We start from the raw sequence: 16,415 nt of genomic DNA, 5'->3' as shown, positions 1-16,415 counted from the left end.
ATCCAAATTCTCCTGCCAGCTATAAAATGGCCTTTATTCAGCATGTATTATAATCACTGGTAGAACGATAAAAATTAAATGGCCAAGAGGAGGAAGCCATATCTAGACTGTGATTTTTATTCATGACAAGGAAATGAGAACTAACAGGAAGACCTTCAGCCAATTTCCCTTCTCTGCCAGTGCTATCCCACTGGCAAATTGATGGACAGTTGACAAACAGTCTTTGGAGCTGGCGACCATACTTGCTCCACCTGTTTACTCACCTCTAAACTCTGCAGTTGTCTGAAAATTGACAAGGACAGCAGAGGTTGAACGATGGTCACAACTTCTTCCCATTTTTTGAAACAATTCTAAGTTTCAAAGGATAGATAACTATTTTTTTTAGGTTACCTAAGTCAGAAGAAAGAAAGAGGAAAGGAAGAGCGCTATGCTATTGCTATTTCATATCCTTTCAGACATTAAATAAAGGATTCCTGAACACTTGGATTATAAAAGTGCTGTCTCATCAACAATAAATTAAACATTAATCATATTCCAATTGAGAAAATAAAGAATCATTTTTATACTAAGGACATTTCTATTCCAAGACAAATTTTGCCAAAATCAATAAGTTATATTGGTGACATTATTACAAAAACCATTCCTAAATTCACACTGTTGAATGGGACCCTTCCTCGTACCTACTTAATTGACATAGTTCTGTGTTTGGTTGTTCAGTAAAACAAATGAGCACCTGAGTCTCCACAAAGAAATTTGGTAAAAATTTTCTTTTCTAAGGACAAGAACCATATGATTTCATTCATATGTGGGATATAAAACAAACGAACAAACAAAACAAACAAACTCATAGACACAGATAACAGTATGGTGGCTACCGGTGGGGAAGGAGGGTGGAGGAAAGTAGAAGAGGGTAAAGAAGGTCAAATATGAGTATATGGTGATGGAAGGAGACTAGACTTTAGGTCACGAACACACAATACAATATACAGATGATGTATTATAGAATTGCATCACTGAAACTTATATAATGTTATTAACCAATGTCACTGCAATAAATTTAATTTTAAAAAATTACATAAAGTTTCTCTCTTCTATTTACTTTTTCCTCATTTATATTTTTGCCATTGGTGGTCACTACAGACTTCCAAAGAAAACCAGTTTGACCTAGAGGAATAAAAAGGTTTGGGTCATTGTGAGTGAATATAATGAAAGTTGGTGTGCAGAGGGGACATAAACTTCATTGTCAAATTTATTTGTAACTCCATTTAAATTCTGGTTGTAGGAGATGATTGAGCAAGAAAATAAAGAGTTGAAAGAAAGAAATGGGAGGTTCAGCCTAGAGGTGAACCCTGAGTAGACAGAGAACCAACAGGAGCAGAAGTAATGACGGGAGCCGACTCATCATGCACATAACAGTTCCTGTTCTCACGCATGCAAACCACATACCGTTATGACCTCTCCTTCCCACCACTTCCCTCAATTGAGGAATCTCCAGCAAATTCATTATGTAAAGTCTTAGCAGCTTTCCTAAAGCTTTTTGCTAAGTGGACTAGAACCTTCCTGGGATATCAGCTGACCCAGTGGACACACCACTACTACTGCTCCAACTTTTCCTCTTCCCATTTCAGCAGACCGGACACTCTGAATATGTGCAAAATCTGCAGGTCACTTCTGTACAGCTCTCCATTAGCATGTCATCCTAGCAGATTCTGCCAACCCACCCGAGTAGCCATTTGAGCACTTACTATGTGAATAAGTCTCTGACTGACCTATAAAAAGTGACAACACAGAAGGAAGAACTGGTCTTGCCTCTAAAATGCTTTTGACTTAGTTGAAGATCTAAAACACACAATTCTGACATAAAGAGAATTACACAGCAGCATGTGAACAAATGCAAACTGCCATGTAATATTGAGATGAAATAAGTGCAGCAGATGTGATGACAATAGACATTAAAAAACTGGAAACAAAAATATTTATATTAAAAAGTTTGTTAAATAAGTTATGGCACATCCACATAATACTATGCAAACATAAAATTATGATAAAGACAAGTGACTACACATATAGAAATATGTCCATGCCATATAAAGTGAAAAATTAGATTTCCAAGAAGTACATATTGCATATTAAAATCTTTGTTCAAGAAATAATGTCTATATGCATGGGGAAATATGCACAATAAAATGTTAACAGTGGTATATTTCTAGGTGTGTGTACATGACCTTTATTTTCACCTTTTGTTTTTCTGCATTTTCTGATTTTTTTAATTTATATATAATTTTATTATAAAATATGAAATCAATAAAGTTACTTTTACATAATTATAGTCAGAGAATTAATGATAGATGACTTTCTGTATGAGGAAGCCATATTGCACTAAGTTCTACAATGTTTTTCGAAAGAGTTGGAGGCGTGGAGTGGAAGAAAGGAGAGTGAAAAATGGTTTAGATGGGAAGATGATCATGAGATGAGGAAAGAAAATACTAGTTGAATGTAAGGAAATGAAAGTTGAGTGGCATGACGCAGAGAGAACAACAAGGGAGACCCTTGCAAGCTTCTACAAGCTTCTACACATGCTATTCCCACTACCTGGAAAGCTTTCTTCCACTGATGAAGTCATCTTTCAAGACCCAGCTCAAATAACTCTTGCTCTTTTAAGTTTCCTTTGACTCAGGCTTTGGTTTTGTCCCTACTGTGCCCGATACACACTTATACTGTTACACAGAACACATTGTGTTACATTAATTAATTTTTGATCCGTTTAAACCATTTCTAAGCAGCAAGCTCCATGAAGGAAGAGGACTTATTTTTCTTGAACCCAGTCTTGTCATATAATAGATGTACAATACATGTTTGTGTAGGTTTGACTTGAATCAATTTGTATTGAATTGAAACATAGAGAAGGAGAGAGCCTTAGAAGTGTGGATGAAGAGTTAAGTTTAATATTATTCATAATATACAGGTTTGATGCATATATCTTACTGGTATATGTAACGATGCTTTTCCTTGAAATTGGGTAAAAGAAGGCACTATCATTCTTCCAACTGTGTTCACTAGAGATGAGAGTTGGCACTTCTGGGAAGATTGTTGATAGACAATGTTGGAAGGTGCCAAACATTGCCCATTTAATAATCTGTCAAAGGGCAAAACACATTTTCTGTATTACAGGTTGTAGATTCCTGATAAAGACAGAACAATGGTGGATGACCAATATTAAGGCATTTTCAACCAGTTACTTTAATAGCATCTAACTCCAATCTTATGCCCAGAAATCTCAATGACAATATATGAAGCTGTTTTACAATGTTGTCACAGTAATTGTCTTTTTTTCCTTGATAATATGTGTTTTTTACGTTATGTGTATAACATAACATAAACCAAGAGAATCATACATTAACGTAGACCTAATGAACAAGATGTTTTTAAAATGGCAAATATGGTTCCATCAGACCAAGTAGTATCTAATGCTTTATTAAATTTTTAAATTATTCTGTCGGTTATATTTTAAGAAAAAAATATTTCACAATGGCTTATAGTCTTTAAAGATCATAAATATCATTTACTTCTATTTAAGGGAAAATAGTTCTAACTGTAATCCCTCTCAAAGGATAGTGTTGTTTAAACTGGACTATTTTCATATACAATTACCAACATTGATCAAGTTCAAAGTTAACTGAGTCCTTTAATTCTGCATTTTTGAAATTTTAAAATATTTTGTTGTACATGTTTTGGTCGTAGAAAAATGTATTGATTTATTATTTCCCATGCAAGTGAGTTTTCATGCTGTTCATTTACTTTCCACAGTCATTTTCCTCTGTAGATTCATAGTTCTCAGACATCGCGAGCCATCCAACAACCAATGATAACCGTGTGTGATATCTATAAAAATGTCTCAAAAATTGTTCTTCAGGGAAAAAAAATGCAACTGTGTCTTGAACATTGTATCCAGTCTTAGGGACCATGACCTAGATATCAACAAAATGGGAAAGTTTTTTCTCTTAGCAAAGGCATATTCACTGTGATACATTTACACAGTATTCAGTTCCAAGATGTGAAATAATTTACTGTTTATTTAAGTGTCTTTCCTCTAAGTAGTTAAAATACACTTAATTATACTTTTTCGGTATTTGGGGAGTATTTTATATTCACTTTAAAAGAGAGAAATATAACTAAAACCCCTTTATCAGTATAAATCTAGCAACAGTTTGTGCTATGAGTAGAACAGTTATTAGCAATGACTTAATTTGTGGTATTTCCTGCTCAAAGAAAGAATGCAACAGATAGATACATGTCAATATCTACTGGGACAAATATTAAATAAATAAATAAATAAATAAATAAATAAATAAATAAATAAACATTCTTGTTTTAGATTTCTCTACGACAGGAATAAGGATGAGTTAAAGAAAGAACTTGGTCTCTTTGGCATCATACTAAACATTTTCCTATTACAAACTTTTAAATAAAGGCATAGACATCAGAGGACACTGAGTATCTCTTATACACAAGTATACTGCCCCCTATTGTTTACTTACTGCCTTTTTCCCCCGGGGCTTTCAAAGCAGTTAATCCACATCCCATCTCTGTGAATCCTTGTTGCTAGGTAGAGAATCTGAGTCTATAGAGATTGCGTCACAGTATTTTAGAAGCAAAAATATGGTAGCTATTAAGAATTTTTGCTCCCTGCTCTGGAAGTGTCAGTAGAATATATTTAATTCTGGTTGTTTATTTTCTTGAGAAGGAAAGGGTGGAGAGGAAACACTGGTAGGCCAACCTGAATAGAGAATGATGAGGCTTCTTATCTTCTCTACCCCTGTGTGTCTGCCCCAAGGCAGCTGCTAATGTGACGTAATTGGGGCAGCAGGGACTACAATAGGGTGAAGCACAGAGATGAGAGTCCAGAATTTACCTTTAGTTTTTGCTCAAGGGAAAAAGTATTTCAAACTCTCAGGTTGGGCTCCCAAACTCTCCTGGGAGCCTTGAGTCCGCGTCAGAGCAATATAAAACAGGGAGGAGTGGATGTGATTTTTACCAGAGTCCATTTTCAGCAAGTGATTAAATATGTTAATGGATAACTGTGAGGGCTGAAAATATTAAAGCAGTTATGTTTCATGTCTACTATGAGAGTGTCTCACCAGCATTCAGTTAATGTTATGATACCTGACTGAGAGCAATATTATATGGAATTTAAGAGAGAGAGAGAGAAAATAAAATACCTATTTATGGAAGTTAAGGGAAAAACCAGTGGATTCAGGGAAGGAACTCTTCTGACACACAAATGTAAATTTCAAAAAACAATTAATACTTTCTAACAGCTTTATGAAGACATAATTGGCATATAATAAACCACATATTGTGTATATCATATATACAAAGGGTGCCAAAAAAATGTATACACATTTTAAGAAAGGAAAAAACTGTATTAATTGTAATACACAACATATATAGATAACAAAAGACGAATACAAGTCACATTTGACTTCTGCAATTACAACAGGTGCTCAAAGTGGTTACCATCAGCATCCAGACACTTCTGATTACAGTGAACTATTGTTTCAGCATAGATAACATCTCTTAAAATCTCAAAAATAAATATTTTTGGCACCCCCAGTATATATATATATATATGTGTGTGTGTGTGTATATATATATATATGCAACCATAAAATTATGATAAAGACAAGTGACTACGTATATATATGTATATGTATGTATATGTATGTATATATATGTATATGTATATGTATATATATATGTGTATATATATATGTATATATATGTGTATATATACATATATATATATATATCTCTCTCTCTCACAACTTGATAAGTGTTGAAGTATTATATGCCCATGAAATCATTACCACAATCAAGGTAATAAATGTGTCCATCATTCTCATGCCCCTTCATTTCCTCATACCCCTTTCTGGTACTTGGATATATGATTTTATCTCTCTTGGATAGCTAGCAGTAGAATGAATGGGTCATACGGTTATGTGTATGTTTAACTTTCTAAGAAACTGCCAAACTGTTTTCCAAAGTGGTTTTCCTCAATTTACATTACCACCAGCAGTGTAGAGAGTTCCGGTTGTCCCACCATACACCGGTATTTAGTATGGTCAGTCTTTTTAATTTGAGCAGTTCTGGCAGGTATTAGTAATATCTCATTGTAATTTTGAAGCATGTCCCGAATGACTAGTGAGGATGAGCATCTTTTCATTTGCGCTCATTTGTCATTTGTATATCTTATTTAGTGGACTATCTGGTCAAGTCTTTTGTCCACTTTTTAATTGGGTTGCTTGTTTTCTTATTATTGAGTTTTTAGAGTTCTTCATATATTCTTTGTATATGTTCTTTATATATTTTGGATACAAGTTCTTTTTTAAATTGAATTTATTGGGGTGACATTGATTAATAACATTATATAAGTTTCAAGTGTACAATTCTGTAATACATCATCTGTATATTGCATCATGTGCTCACCACCCAAAGTCTAGTCTCCTTCTGTCACCATATATTTGACCCCCCTTTACCTACAATTTCTTTTTTGAAGAAATTCGCAAACTGACTCTTAATATTCATATGAAATGAATAACCAAAAGCAACTGTGAAAAAGAACAAAGCTGTAGTCAATCAACACTACCTGATTTCAAAATTTATTATAAAGCTACAGTAACCAAGACAGTATGGTCATGGTATAAAAACAGACAAATAGACCAATGGAATAGAACTCAGAGGTTGGAAATAGACTCATTCATATACGTAAACACTAGTCAAACACTAGTCAAACAAGGTGCAAAGGCAATCCAATGGAAAAAGGACAGTCTTTTCCACAAAAGGTATTGGAACATTTGGAGACATATATTCAAAAATATTAACCTCAACCGTATGTTGAATCATATACAAAACTAACCTCAAAGTTGATGATCATAGACCAAAACATAAAACCTAGAACCAGCACTGGCTACATAATTTGCAGGCCCAGTGCGAAATGAACATGCAAGTACCCTTGATCAAACATTACTCAGAAATTCAAGATGGTAAGAGCAGAGCATTAAACCAAGCATGGGTCCTCCTAAGCATGGGATCCTGTGTGACTGCATAAGGTGTACGTCCATGAAACCAATCCTGCCCCCCAAATTATAAAACTTCTAGAGGAAAACATAGGAGAAAAAACTTTGTGACCTTGGGTAATGCAAAGATTGCTTAGATAGATACAATACCAGAAACATAATCTATAAAAGAACAAACCGATAAATTGAACATTATCAAAGTAAAAAAATTGTGCTCTCAAAAGATTAAGGGAATGAAAAGACAAGCCACAGATTGGGAGATAATATTTGCCAAAAAAAAAAAAAATTAACATTGTTTGCACACTTATCATGTGCCGACACTGTCCTAAGAAATTTGTACAAGTTCTTATACATGTATAAGAACACCTTATAAAGTAGATACAATTTTTATCATCTTTTCATATGTGAAAAGGCATAGGAATTTAAAAATCCAGTTTAATGATATAAAACTAGGAGCCAAAATTGGAGCCCAGGCTGTCTGACTTTAGAGCTCATACTCTTTCACCTCCTAAGGTAAAAACAAATGACACATCTTTCTTCGCATTTTCTGTCCTGAATCCATCTCAGGAGTGCATTTTAAAAATCACCTACTTCTTATTTAACAGAATACCTTTTAAAACTCCTGACGTAAGCATTTTTGATGGCCCATCTGCTCAGCTATGTTCAGTATATAACATCCCCTTCTTATAAGCCTTTTGTAAGACGGGCCTAACCAAGAGGTTATCAGTGCTTCCGGGACTGGTATCAGCCATCCAAGGGTAGCACAAGTAAGTTTGTAACGCTTAGTGCCAGATAAAGCAGCCTTGAGCTTGAATTGCCACATTGCTCAATTTACTCTTTTGGAGCAAGGGACATTCCTGCCACAGAGTACATAATGGTTTCTTATGCCTGGAGGGAAAGCCTGTGCCATCTTCAGAGACCACTGACATCTAAAGAGGGACCAAGGCTTGGGAGCGCTCATGTTTATCTGTGTCTGAGCCCACCCACTGTTTCACTGCTGGCCATGGAGAAAGAAATATCAAGTCCTAAAAAGGCATTTGGGTTGAATAGCACAATATGCTTAGATACCCTTGCTTCATGTAAACACAGGGCGACTGTGAATTCTGAGAGCCTGGGTGTTGCAGTTCAGCAAAGGTCTGATTAGCATCTAGAATGCATCCCAAGAAAGGGCTGCAGACCTCTTTGTCTGCAGGAGGGGTGTACACATGACTCTGGGCACCAGGGCTTCCTAGCAATTCTATGAATATTTCATCCCAGCTTCCCATTGAGGAACATTCTGGTAGTCTCTAGCATTTTCCTGGCAAAGGGCTTTTGGCTAGCCCAGCTTATTTTTTTCTTCTTACAAGAGCAAGTGAAGAAGCATTTTGATGCAAAAGGAACAGTCGTGGGAAACTAAATTTCCTTCTTTGCAAGATAGAAATAATGGAGCTCGTACGGTTTTTCCAAAAGCTGGTAACTGCTGAGTAAACTGTTCTGAACTATCAGTGCTGAGAGTCTTTTGGGACTTCAGCTTTGACGCCACCTAAGAGTCAAAAGTATACCTTGTATAGCCCCTTGTACTCTCTGGTTTCAGGGACCAAAAGCACAGGATCTTATTCATTATTTCCGTTGTATGTTTTACGTAGCTCTTTAATTTTTAATGTTTCTGTGCTTTCTAACCTTCAAAAAGTGTAATACAATAAATAACTGCTTCTGCCTACTCCACTGGCAGGATTTGGGGATGACATTGGGTATTCTTGTTCACGTGGCCCCGGTACGTGAACTTACTTCTCACATACTCAGCCTTTCTGACTTTAAGCTGTTCAGAGAGCAACTCCAACAAAACCTGAAACTGTGGCATTTGGCACTTGCCACAGCCCGGGCATGGCTCTCTGAGAGTCAGCAAAGTCCAAAAAGATGAATATGATTGCCCCTTTGTGTCACATATTTAAAACTTAAATTTTATTTAATCAAGTCAGGATATGTAAAGTTTTGAAATGTGAGTGTGCCCTGGGCATATTAGCATAAATTGTTCCAAACAGAGAAGAATCTTACGTTTTAAATTTTGGAGCAGCTTTTAAACTCTAGGAAAGAGAAAAATCAATGGAACAAAGTGTCTGTTCATGTATTCATTGATTATCATCATCTGTGCTAACATGACTGGCTCCAAGATGATAGTTTACACCCACTAGTGCTCCCTCGACCAACTTTCTATCTAAAATGACCATATTCTCTCGGTATTTATATTAATTTAAGAATATATAAAACTATGCCTGTGTTTAGAAAAAAGCCTTTCTCTGGGGTTTTAGAATTCTGTTTTTCTTGATAAGTGTGTATGGAGACCCTTTATGTATGCACATGAGTAAAATGTCCCATGTCTTCAAACAACTGTTAGAGACAGCAATGTATAAGGATTAGGAGAGAGGAGGGTTGCTGCATCTAACCGTGAAAACAGCATTAAATACTTACTCCTCATTTCATCAGGAAAAACGAATGTGCTCTGGGGAAACAGTGCAATAGTCATAAAGTACCCACGTGGCTAAACAAAACACCTGCCTGCTGCAGGTATGTCAGCTCTGGGAAGGGCAGGAGGGTTTCCTTACAGAGGGTAGACAGGAAGAGAAGAGGTTTATATCTCCTTCTTTCAATTATCTATACAAATGAAGGTGCCACTCCATATCATGTACACGAATGAAGAAAATTCTTGAGTTAATTCATCTCTTAGCTTGTTTAAAGGTGGGAGGTTTGCGGGGTGAAGGCACTCGAAATTCATGTCCCCATTGACTGAGCGTTTTTATGCTCATTTCTCATTTGAAGGGTTCAATTTTTTTCTTGAGAAGTTCACACACAGCCCTATCAAAGTTCATTGTGCAATTTTGTTTTGAACTTGAAGGACAGCTTTTCCATTAGAAATCTAACATAGAAACGTCCTTAATTAGCAGACTTTTCTGCAGGGTGGGGCTCAAGCAGGACTCCAGGGACTGGAAGTGTGAATTCCAATGCTTTGTTGCAAAAGGAGAAGACCCCAGATATTCTCAGAATTTTATTTAAAAGGAATACCCTGACATATGTGAGGCGGTTGCATTAATGGCCTACATTAAGTTATAGGTATGAATTTTACATAAAACGAATTAATATTATATGTCATGGTGGAATTTTAAATACTCTGTACCCATGCATTTTTAATATTTACATGCTCTAATTTAATGCTTAAGGCAATTGCAATTCTTGAGCCCACTTTTGCATTTAGATGGGCAAAAGAAAAACCCCACGACGTTTTTATTTACATGTCCTTTCACCAAAAATCTACATTCATCATTCTTTTCCTCTTTTTTTGCTCAGCTTTAACCTTTTTAAAAAGGAAAACGGAAAGGTTACACATTCCATTCCATCATTATGGTTTCGGCAATTGTGAAAAGGCGAATAATGAAAGGGAGAGAAAAAAATACAGAAGAGAAGAGACGTGCCTTCTTGAACAGCGTCCTTCTTAAGGCACTGGAATCCCAAGGATGGAGTGATGGGTGGCGGAGGGTCCCCTAGGCGCCGCGCTGCTAGGGGTGGCAGGATATCCTCGAGCAGGGCCCAGCGCTCCTTCAGCAGCCTAAGCCGGGGAAGAATGAATTCCAGCTGCACATTCCCGCAGTTCTTCGCAAGAACTTCTCCCTCTCTTTCCCCTCCCTAGGGTACACACCAGCCTGGCTCCGCTCCCACCCAGCTCTCTTTTTCTCAGAGCCCCGACCCACGGCGTTGACGGAATGGAGTGCCCTTCCCATTGGCCCGAGTGTCATTCCCTGAGGTGGCACCGTCGGTCTGATTGGCTAGCCACCCCCGCCCACCCCTCCGTTCGGGTTGCCGGGCTTCCCGCCCCCCAGCGCCGCCCGGAGCCTCCGCCCTCGCCGCCTCCCTCCGCGCGCCCGCCCGCCCGCGCGCCCAGCCCGGCTCCTCTCTCGGTTCGCGCGGGGACCCGGCCGGCGCGCTGGCCCCGCCCCCGCCCCCCGGGCGCGCGGCTCTATAAATACAGCTGCGCTGTGGGCCCGGCCAGAGCAGGGAAGAGGCGCGGTTGCGAGTCAGTTGTGGGAGCCGGGAAACCTCCGGCGAGGAGCGCGGCGGCCGGGCTGTAGTCGGAGCTCAGAAGGGAGTGACTGGGGACCCCGGTGGGCTGCTTTCCTTCTGGTGCTTTTGATTTTTCTTGCCTTTTGGTCCCGGCCGAGTGTCGCCCAGAGAGCAGAGAGATCCCCTAGCGAAACCCGGAGCGACCCTCCCGTCAATTGTTGGGCGCGGGATCGCTGGGAGCGCGGACCCAGCGCGCCGGGCGCGAAGGCGAGGGGAGCGGAGCCGGCCGCGGGCGGGGGCCGGGCGCTTGCCTGCCTCCCTCGCTCGCCCCAGCGGGTCTGCTCGCGCAGGGCGCGGGGCGTGCGCGATGAAGGCGGTGAGCCCGGTGCGCCCCTCCGGCCGCAAGGCGCCGTCGGGCTGCGGCGGCGGGGAGCTGGCGCTGCGTTGCCTGGCGGAGCACGGCCACAGCCTGGGCGGCTCGGCGGCCGCGGCGGCCGCGGCGGCGGCAGCGCGCTGCAAGGCTGCCGAGGCGGCGGCCGATGAGCCGGCACTCTGCCTGCAGTGCGATATGAACGACTGCTACAGCCGCCTGCGGAGGCTGGTGCCCACCATCCCGCCCAACAAGAAAGTCAGCAAAGTGGAGATCCTGCAGCACGTTATCGACTACATCCTGGACCTGCAGCTGGCGCTGGAGACGCACCCGGCTCTGCTGAGGCAGCCGCCCCCGCCGGCGCCACCGCACCACCCGGCGGGGACCTGTCCGGCCGCGCCACCGCGGACCCCGCTCACCGCGCTCAACACCGACCCGGTGAGAGGCCTGGCGCCGGCCCTAACGGACGCCGCGGGGGTCCAAGAGGGCGGTGGCGGGGTGGCCAGCCGCGGGCGCTCCTCTTCCTCCGGGCCGGGGCGACTGAGAATGGCAGCACCCCCCAACCCCCTTCTCGGGGCTCCTGGTGCCGCCAGGGGCAGGCAGGGAGCAACGAGCGCGGGTCCTAGTCAGCGCGCAGGGTGGGATTGGGGCAGAGCGCATCCTGGGCTGTCAAGTCCAGCCTGTGCCGGGGGGATGGAGGGGTCCCCAGGGCTGCAGGCTGGGGTGGGGACGTCCGCGCACCAGCCTGGTTTCGGAGAACGAATCCAGGACGGGGATGAGTGCGGTGTTTGCGCCTGCTAACCTTTCCCTTGGTGTTCCGTTGCTGTTCCAGGCCGGCGCGGTCAACAAGCAGGGCGACAGCATTCTGTGTCGTTGAGCCGCGCTGTCCAGGTGAGCGCGCCTTTCCCTTCTCCAGTAGCAGATCACCAGAGACACCCGTCCTCCGGGGCTTCCGGTGCCAGGCACCGCAGTGTTCTTTGCCCCCCAGCATTTCTCCGGGCAAACTCCCAGGGAGGCGGACAACACCCCTCCCTGCCACCCAGTTAGCAAGTGAACCCGTACTTCGCTTTAGTAACTGGGGCTTCACTCTAAATGGGGACGGATCAGCTCCTGTCTCCACTGTCCCAGTGCCGCTCCCAGGGACCCGCGGGCTATAACTGCCGTCCTCCCTGCTGAAGACTTAGAAACTGCCCGATGTTCCCCGCGCAGTCTGACACCCACAAAGGGGGACGTGGGCAGGGCCCGGGAGTGGGTCCCCTCTCCGGGCTTCCCGGGGGCCCGTAGCTGCCTGTTCGGCGCCTGGCCGGCCGCGGGCTGCGGGTGTTGTCTGACCTGGTGGTTTGTTTTGGGTTGTTGATCAAGCATGTCTTGAGTTTGGTCGGTGGCGCCAGTTAGTCTGCAGCGGGAAGGTTCCCACACCCCCTCTATTCATTCCTCTTCCACAGGTGTGCGGCCGCCTGAGCCCGAGCCAGGAGACTAGAGAGGGAGGGGGAAGAGCAGAAGTTAGAGAAAGGCACCGGAGGAAAGGAGAAAAAACGTCAGCAAATCTTAGAAACGTTTTCATCCGTCATTCCAAGAGAGGGAGAGGAAAGAAAAATAAAACTTTCATCCTTTTTTTTTTGCACGTTCATAAACATTCTACATCCGTATTCTCTTTTGTCTTGATTTATAACCGCTGTGAATTGTACATTTCTGTGTTTTTTGGAGGTGCAGTTAAACTTTTAAGCTTAAGTGTAACAGGACTGATAAATAGAAGGTCAAGACTAAATCCGACTTTAGAAGCCTACTTGTGACCAAGGAGCTCAATTTTTGTTTTGAAGCTTTACTAATATACCAGAGCATTGTAGATACATTTTTTTTTTTACATCTATTGTTTAAAATAGATGATTACAACGGGGCAGGGAACTTTCTTTTCCCTGCAAGAATGTTACATATTGTATAGATAACTGAGTGACATTTCATACCATGTATATATAGAGATGTTCTATAAGTGTGAGAAAGTATATGCTTTAATAGACTACTGTAATTATAAGATATTTTTAATTAAATATTTTTTGTAAATATTATGTGTGTGTTTTTTTTAATCTATGGGAATATTTCTTTTGGAAAATTATTTTTCAGCTCAGTTGCAGAGCTCTTGATATCTTGAATGTCTGTTCTGTTTGGTCTGGCTTTTAATTTGTTTTTGTTTTGCACAGTATCGTGTAGAATCGGAGGTAACAGTTATAGCTGGTGGTCCTGCATGACTGCATGAAATGTTTAATCACAAAATCAACTTGTCCTGAGTCCATTCAAATGTCTTTTCTTTAACCTAGATTGAAATCTTTGTATTTGAAGTATATATGTTGGAAATATACTTTATCAGTTTTTAAGTACAGGGTTTGATAGTGTAATATATAAAGAGTAAGTGTTTATTGTTTGTTTTTAAATTGAGGTCAAAATGGATTCTGAATAATTTTGCATACGGGATGGGGAAATGCTTGGATCCTTAAGGAGTTTATGAAATCTACTGTTTTGTCAAAGTGAAAAAAAAATGCTTATCATTCTTCATTTTACAGTAAAGCTTAATGTCATTAAAGTTTCATGTTTGTACAGGTTCTTTAAATCATAGAAATGAAAAATGTTCTCTGCTTGTTACCAAAGGACAACCTCTTGGAAATGAACACTTTCTGCTTTCCTTCCTCCAAAGAATATTAATAGGCAACAATGAGAGAAAAAAATAAAAAGGAATAATGGCAAATCCTTCAAGCAGGGATAAAAGTCGATCTTCAAACATTAACTTAAGTAGACCAAAAATTCTGATGACCGCATCTAGATTATTTTTTTATAAAAATGATTTTCACTATAGCTATGTTAGTTACTGGTAAACAACTGTCCAATCTCTTGTGGTGTGTAACTTTTACATGTGAATATTAAAGTAGATTTATCTGTCTTGTACTGTGATTTCTCGTCTCATTTCTTCAAACCCTTATGCTTATTTTTTTAAGACTTTCTTTTCTCTCTAAGGAAGGTAGTATTTTCTAGGTTAGATAGGACTAGCAGGGCTTGTGCACATTATGCATTTAATGTGATCAGTACATTACACATCAGTTAGATGGAATTTTTAGAGTGAGAATTAAGTAGGATTTAATTGGGTGCTTTGTAAATAGTCAACTGTGTGTATAACGTGGTCTGTTTGAGTTTTAAAAGGAAAGGATTTGTTTTAGATTATACAAGAATAAAAGTATTATAGACCCAAGGGACTTTTTATGAGGTCAAAGTCAAATATGTATATGAATATGAAATATGGTCCCTAGTAGTCAGTTGAAGTGATAATGTCTTAACAAAAATGAACAAAGTTAATGCTAATAGGTTCAAATACATCGAAAGATTTTAAAAATCCGTCCTATCCCCAGCATGTTATCCCTTCACCTTTGATATTTCACTGGTCTTAGGTATTTTTAGAATTCGATGTATTTGATGTTGAGCCTTATAAAGTCAAAGGACAGCTTGTTTAGATGAGGTTTATTTTTATTTTTGGTATTATTCACTCTTGTCACACATCAAGAGGAAAACACAAGAACACTGCTGGAATTCCAAATCTGAAGAATTCTAACGATTGCATTCTTTGTTATTAAAAAAGGGGACAATTCCTCCTTTTTATTTGGCAGTTTAGTTTTAGTGGGAAGCAAGTCACATGTGTGCTGTTGGTTGGAGTTAGGCATCTGTCAGCCTGACTGCTGAACCTACCTAGGCTCCGTTTAAACTTAATGCTGGGAAGATTTCGAACCTGAAAGTAAATGGATAAATATTTTTGGTTTTTGAAGATAGATGTTGCTCTTTAGTTAATTTTACATTTAGGGTAGGAAAGGCCACGAGAATGGAAAGATAGTGTTAATAGATACTACATTTTAGAGAGCTGGCATTTTCACCTTTGGCTCTTCTGCAGCATTGGATGTCTCAAGAAACGAAGTCATTGTTTATTTTTTAAAAATTATATGCACTTGTATAAGTTATTACTTTCTATTAAAATGTTGGCTGTGTCCTAACCAAGCAACCAGATAACAAAAACAGTTTGATTCATTTATCTAGCAAGTTATAATTATTCAGATATTTGGTTGAACAGAGGAAAATATCCTGACTTCTCTCATTTAATATGTCTACTTTTAATTGTATAGGCACAACCAAAGATAAGAATCATTTAAAACCTTCAAAGGAAAAAAAAAAAACATATCCCACAGTGGGATGTTTCAACTGTGGTTATAAAATCCCGAACATCTCAGACATCTCATGTTAAAGGAAGAAAAAAAAAACAAACCCTTTTCATTTCAAAGAACTAATATACTTTGATATTGTATAACTATTACTCAAGGTTATTGTCAAGCTTTAACTGAATTTTTAGAACTTAAAAAATTTTTGACCCCCAAAATCTATTGTATTAAATGCCTTCTAAAATAATAAATCTTCGCTGAGCAAAGGGTTCTGAAGTTTGTGGTTTTTAATTGACTTCTGAGTTATGCAATTTTTCATTATCAAGAATGGGGCTCTTGATGGATCACCTCAATTATTTACAGTGTTTCTTACCATGTGTTGAAAAATGTGGCTTAAAAATGGTGATAGGAACAGGAAGAAAATCTAGTTTGAATGCTAGGGAAAGCTTGTCTACTCTTTGGTGTCTGCTAGGATAGGAAGCAATAATACTAAAGAAGGCAACAGAATGATGTCCAGGCAAACGAGACCCCTCCACACCCTCAAAACACACACACACACACACACACACACACACACACACGATGCAGACAGAAACAAATGATTTCACAGTAGTACAGAGCCAAATAAAACTGGCTCTGCCTTTCTAGCTGGCATATTTTAATTATATATATATATATGTTAATCAGCCCAGACAGCCCTTGGATCTCAACAGGGCCAAACACCAAGCCCTCCAGGCTTATAAGGGA

General features: G+C 40.1%; 1 protein-coding gene across 1 annotated transcript; it reads left to right on the top strand.

Moving 5' to 3' along the window:
* Positions 1-11,083: 11,083 nt before the first annotated feature.
* On the top strand, positions 11,084-15,934 carry ID4 (inhibitor of DNA binding 4). Its single transcript, XM_033115426.1, has 3 exons — positions 11,084-11,916; positions 12,311-12,369; positions 12,924-15,934. Exons 1-2 carry the CDS (start codon positions 11,476-11,478, stop codon positions 12,353-12,355), a joined length of 486 nt encoding a protein of 161 aa, XP_032971317.1. The 5' UTR covers positions 11,084-11,475; the 3' UTR covers positions 12,356-12,369; positions 12,924-15,934.
* Positions 15,935-16,415: the final 481 nt, after the last annotated feature.

This window comes from Rhinolophus ferrumequinum, chromosome 9, assembly GCF_004115265.2.
Source record: "Rhinolophus ferrumequinum isolate MPI-CBG mRhiFer1 chromosome 9, mRhiFer1_v1.p, whole genome shotgun sequence".
In the NCBI taxonomy this organism is placed as follows: domain Eukaryota; kingdom Metazoa; phylum Chordata; class Mammalia; order Chiroptera; family Rhinolophidae; genus Rhinolophus; species Rhinolophus ferrumequinum.
Note: the sequence above shows the minus strand (reverse complement) of the source record. Positions and strands in the feature narration are given on the sequence as shown.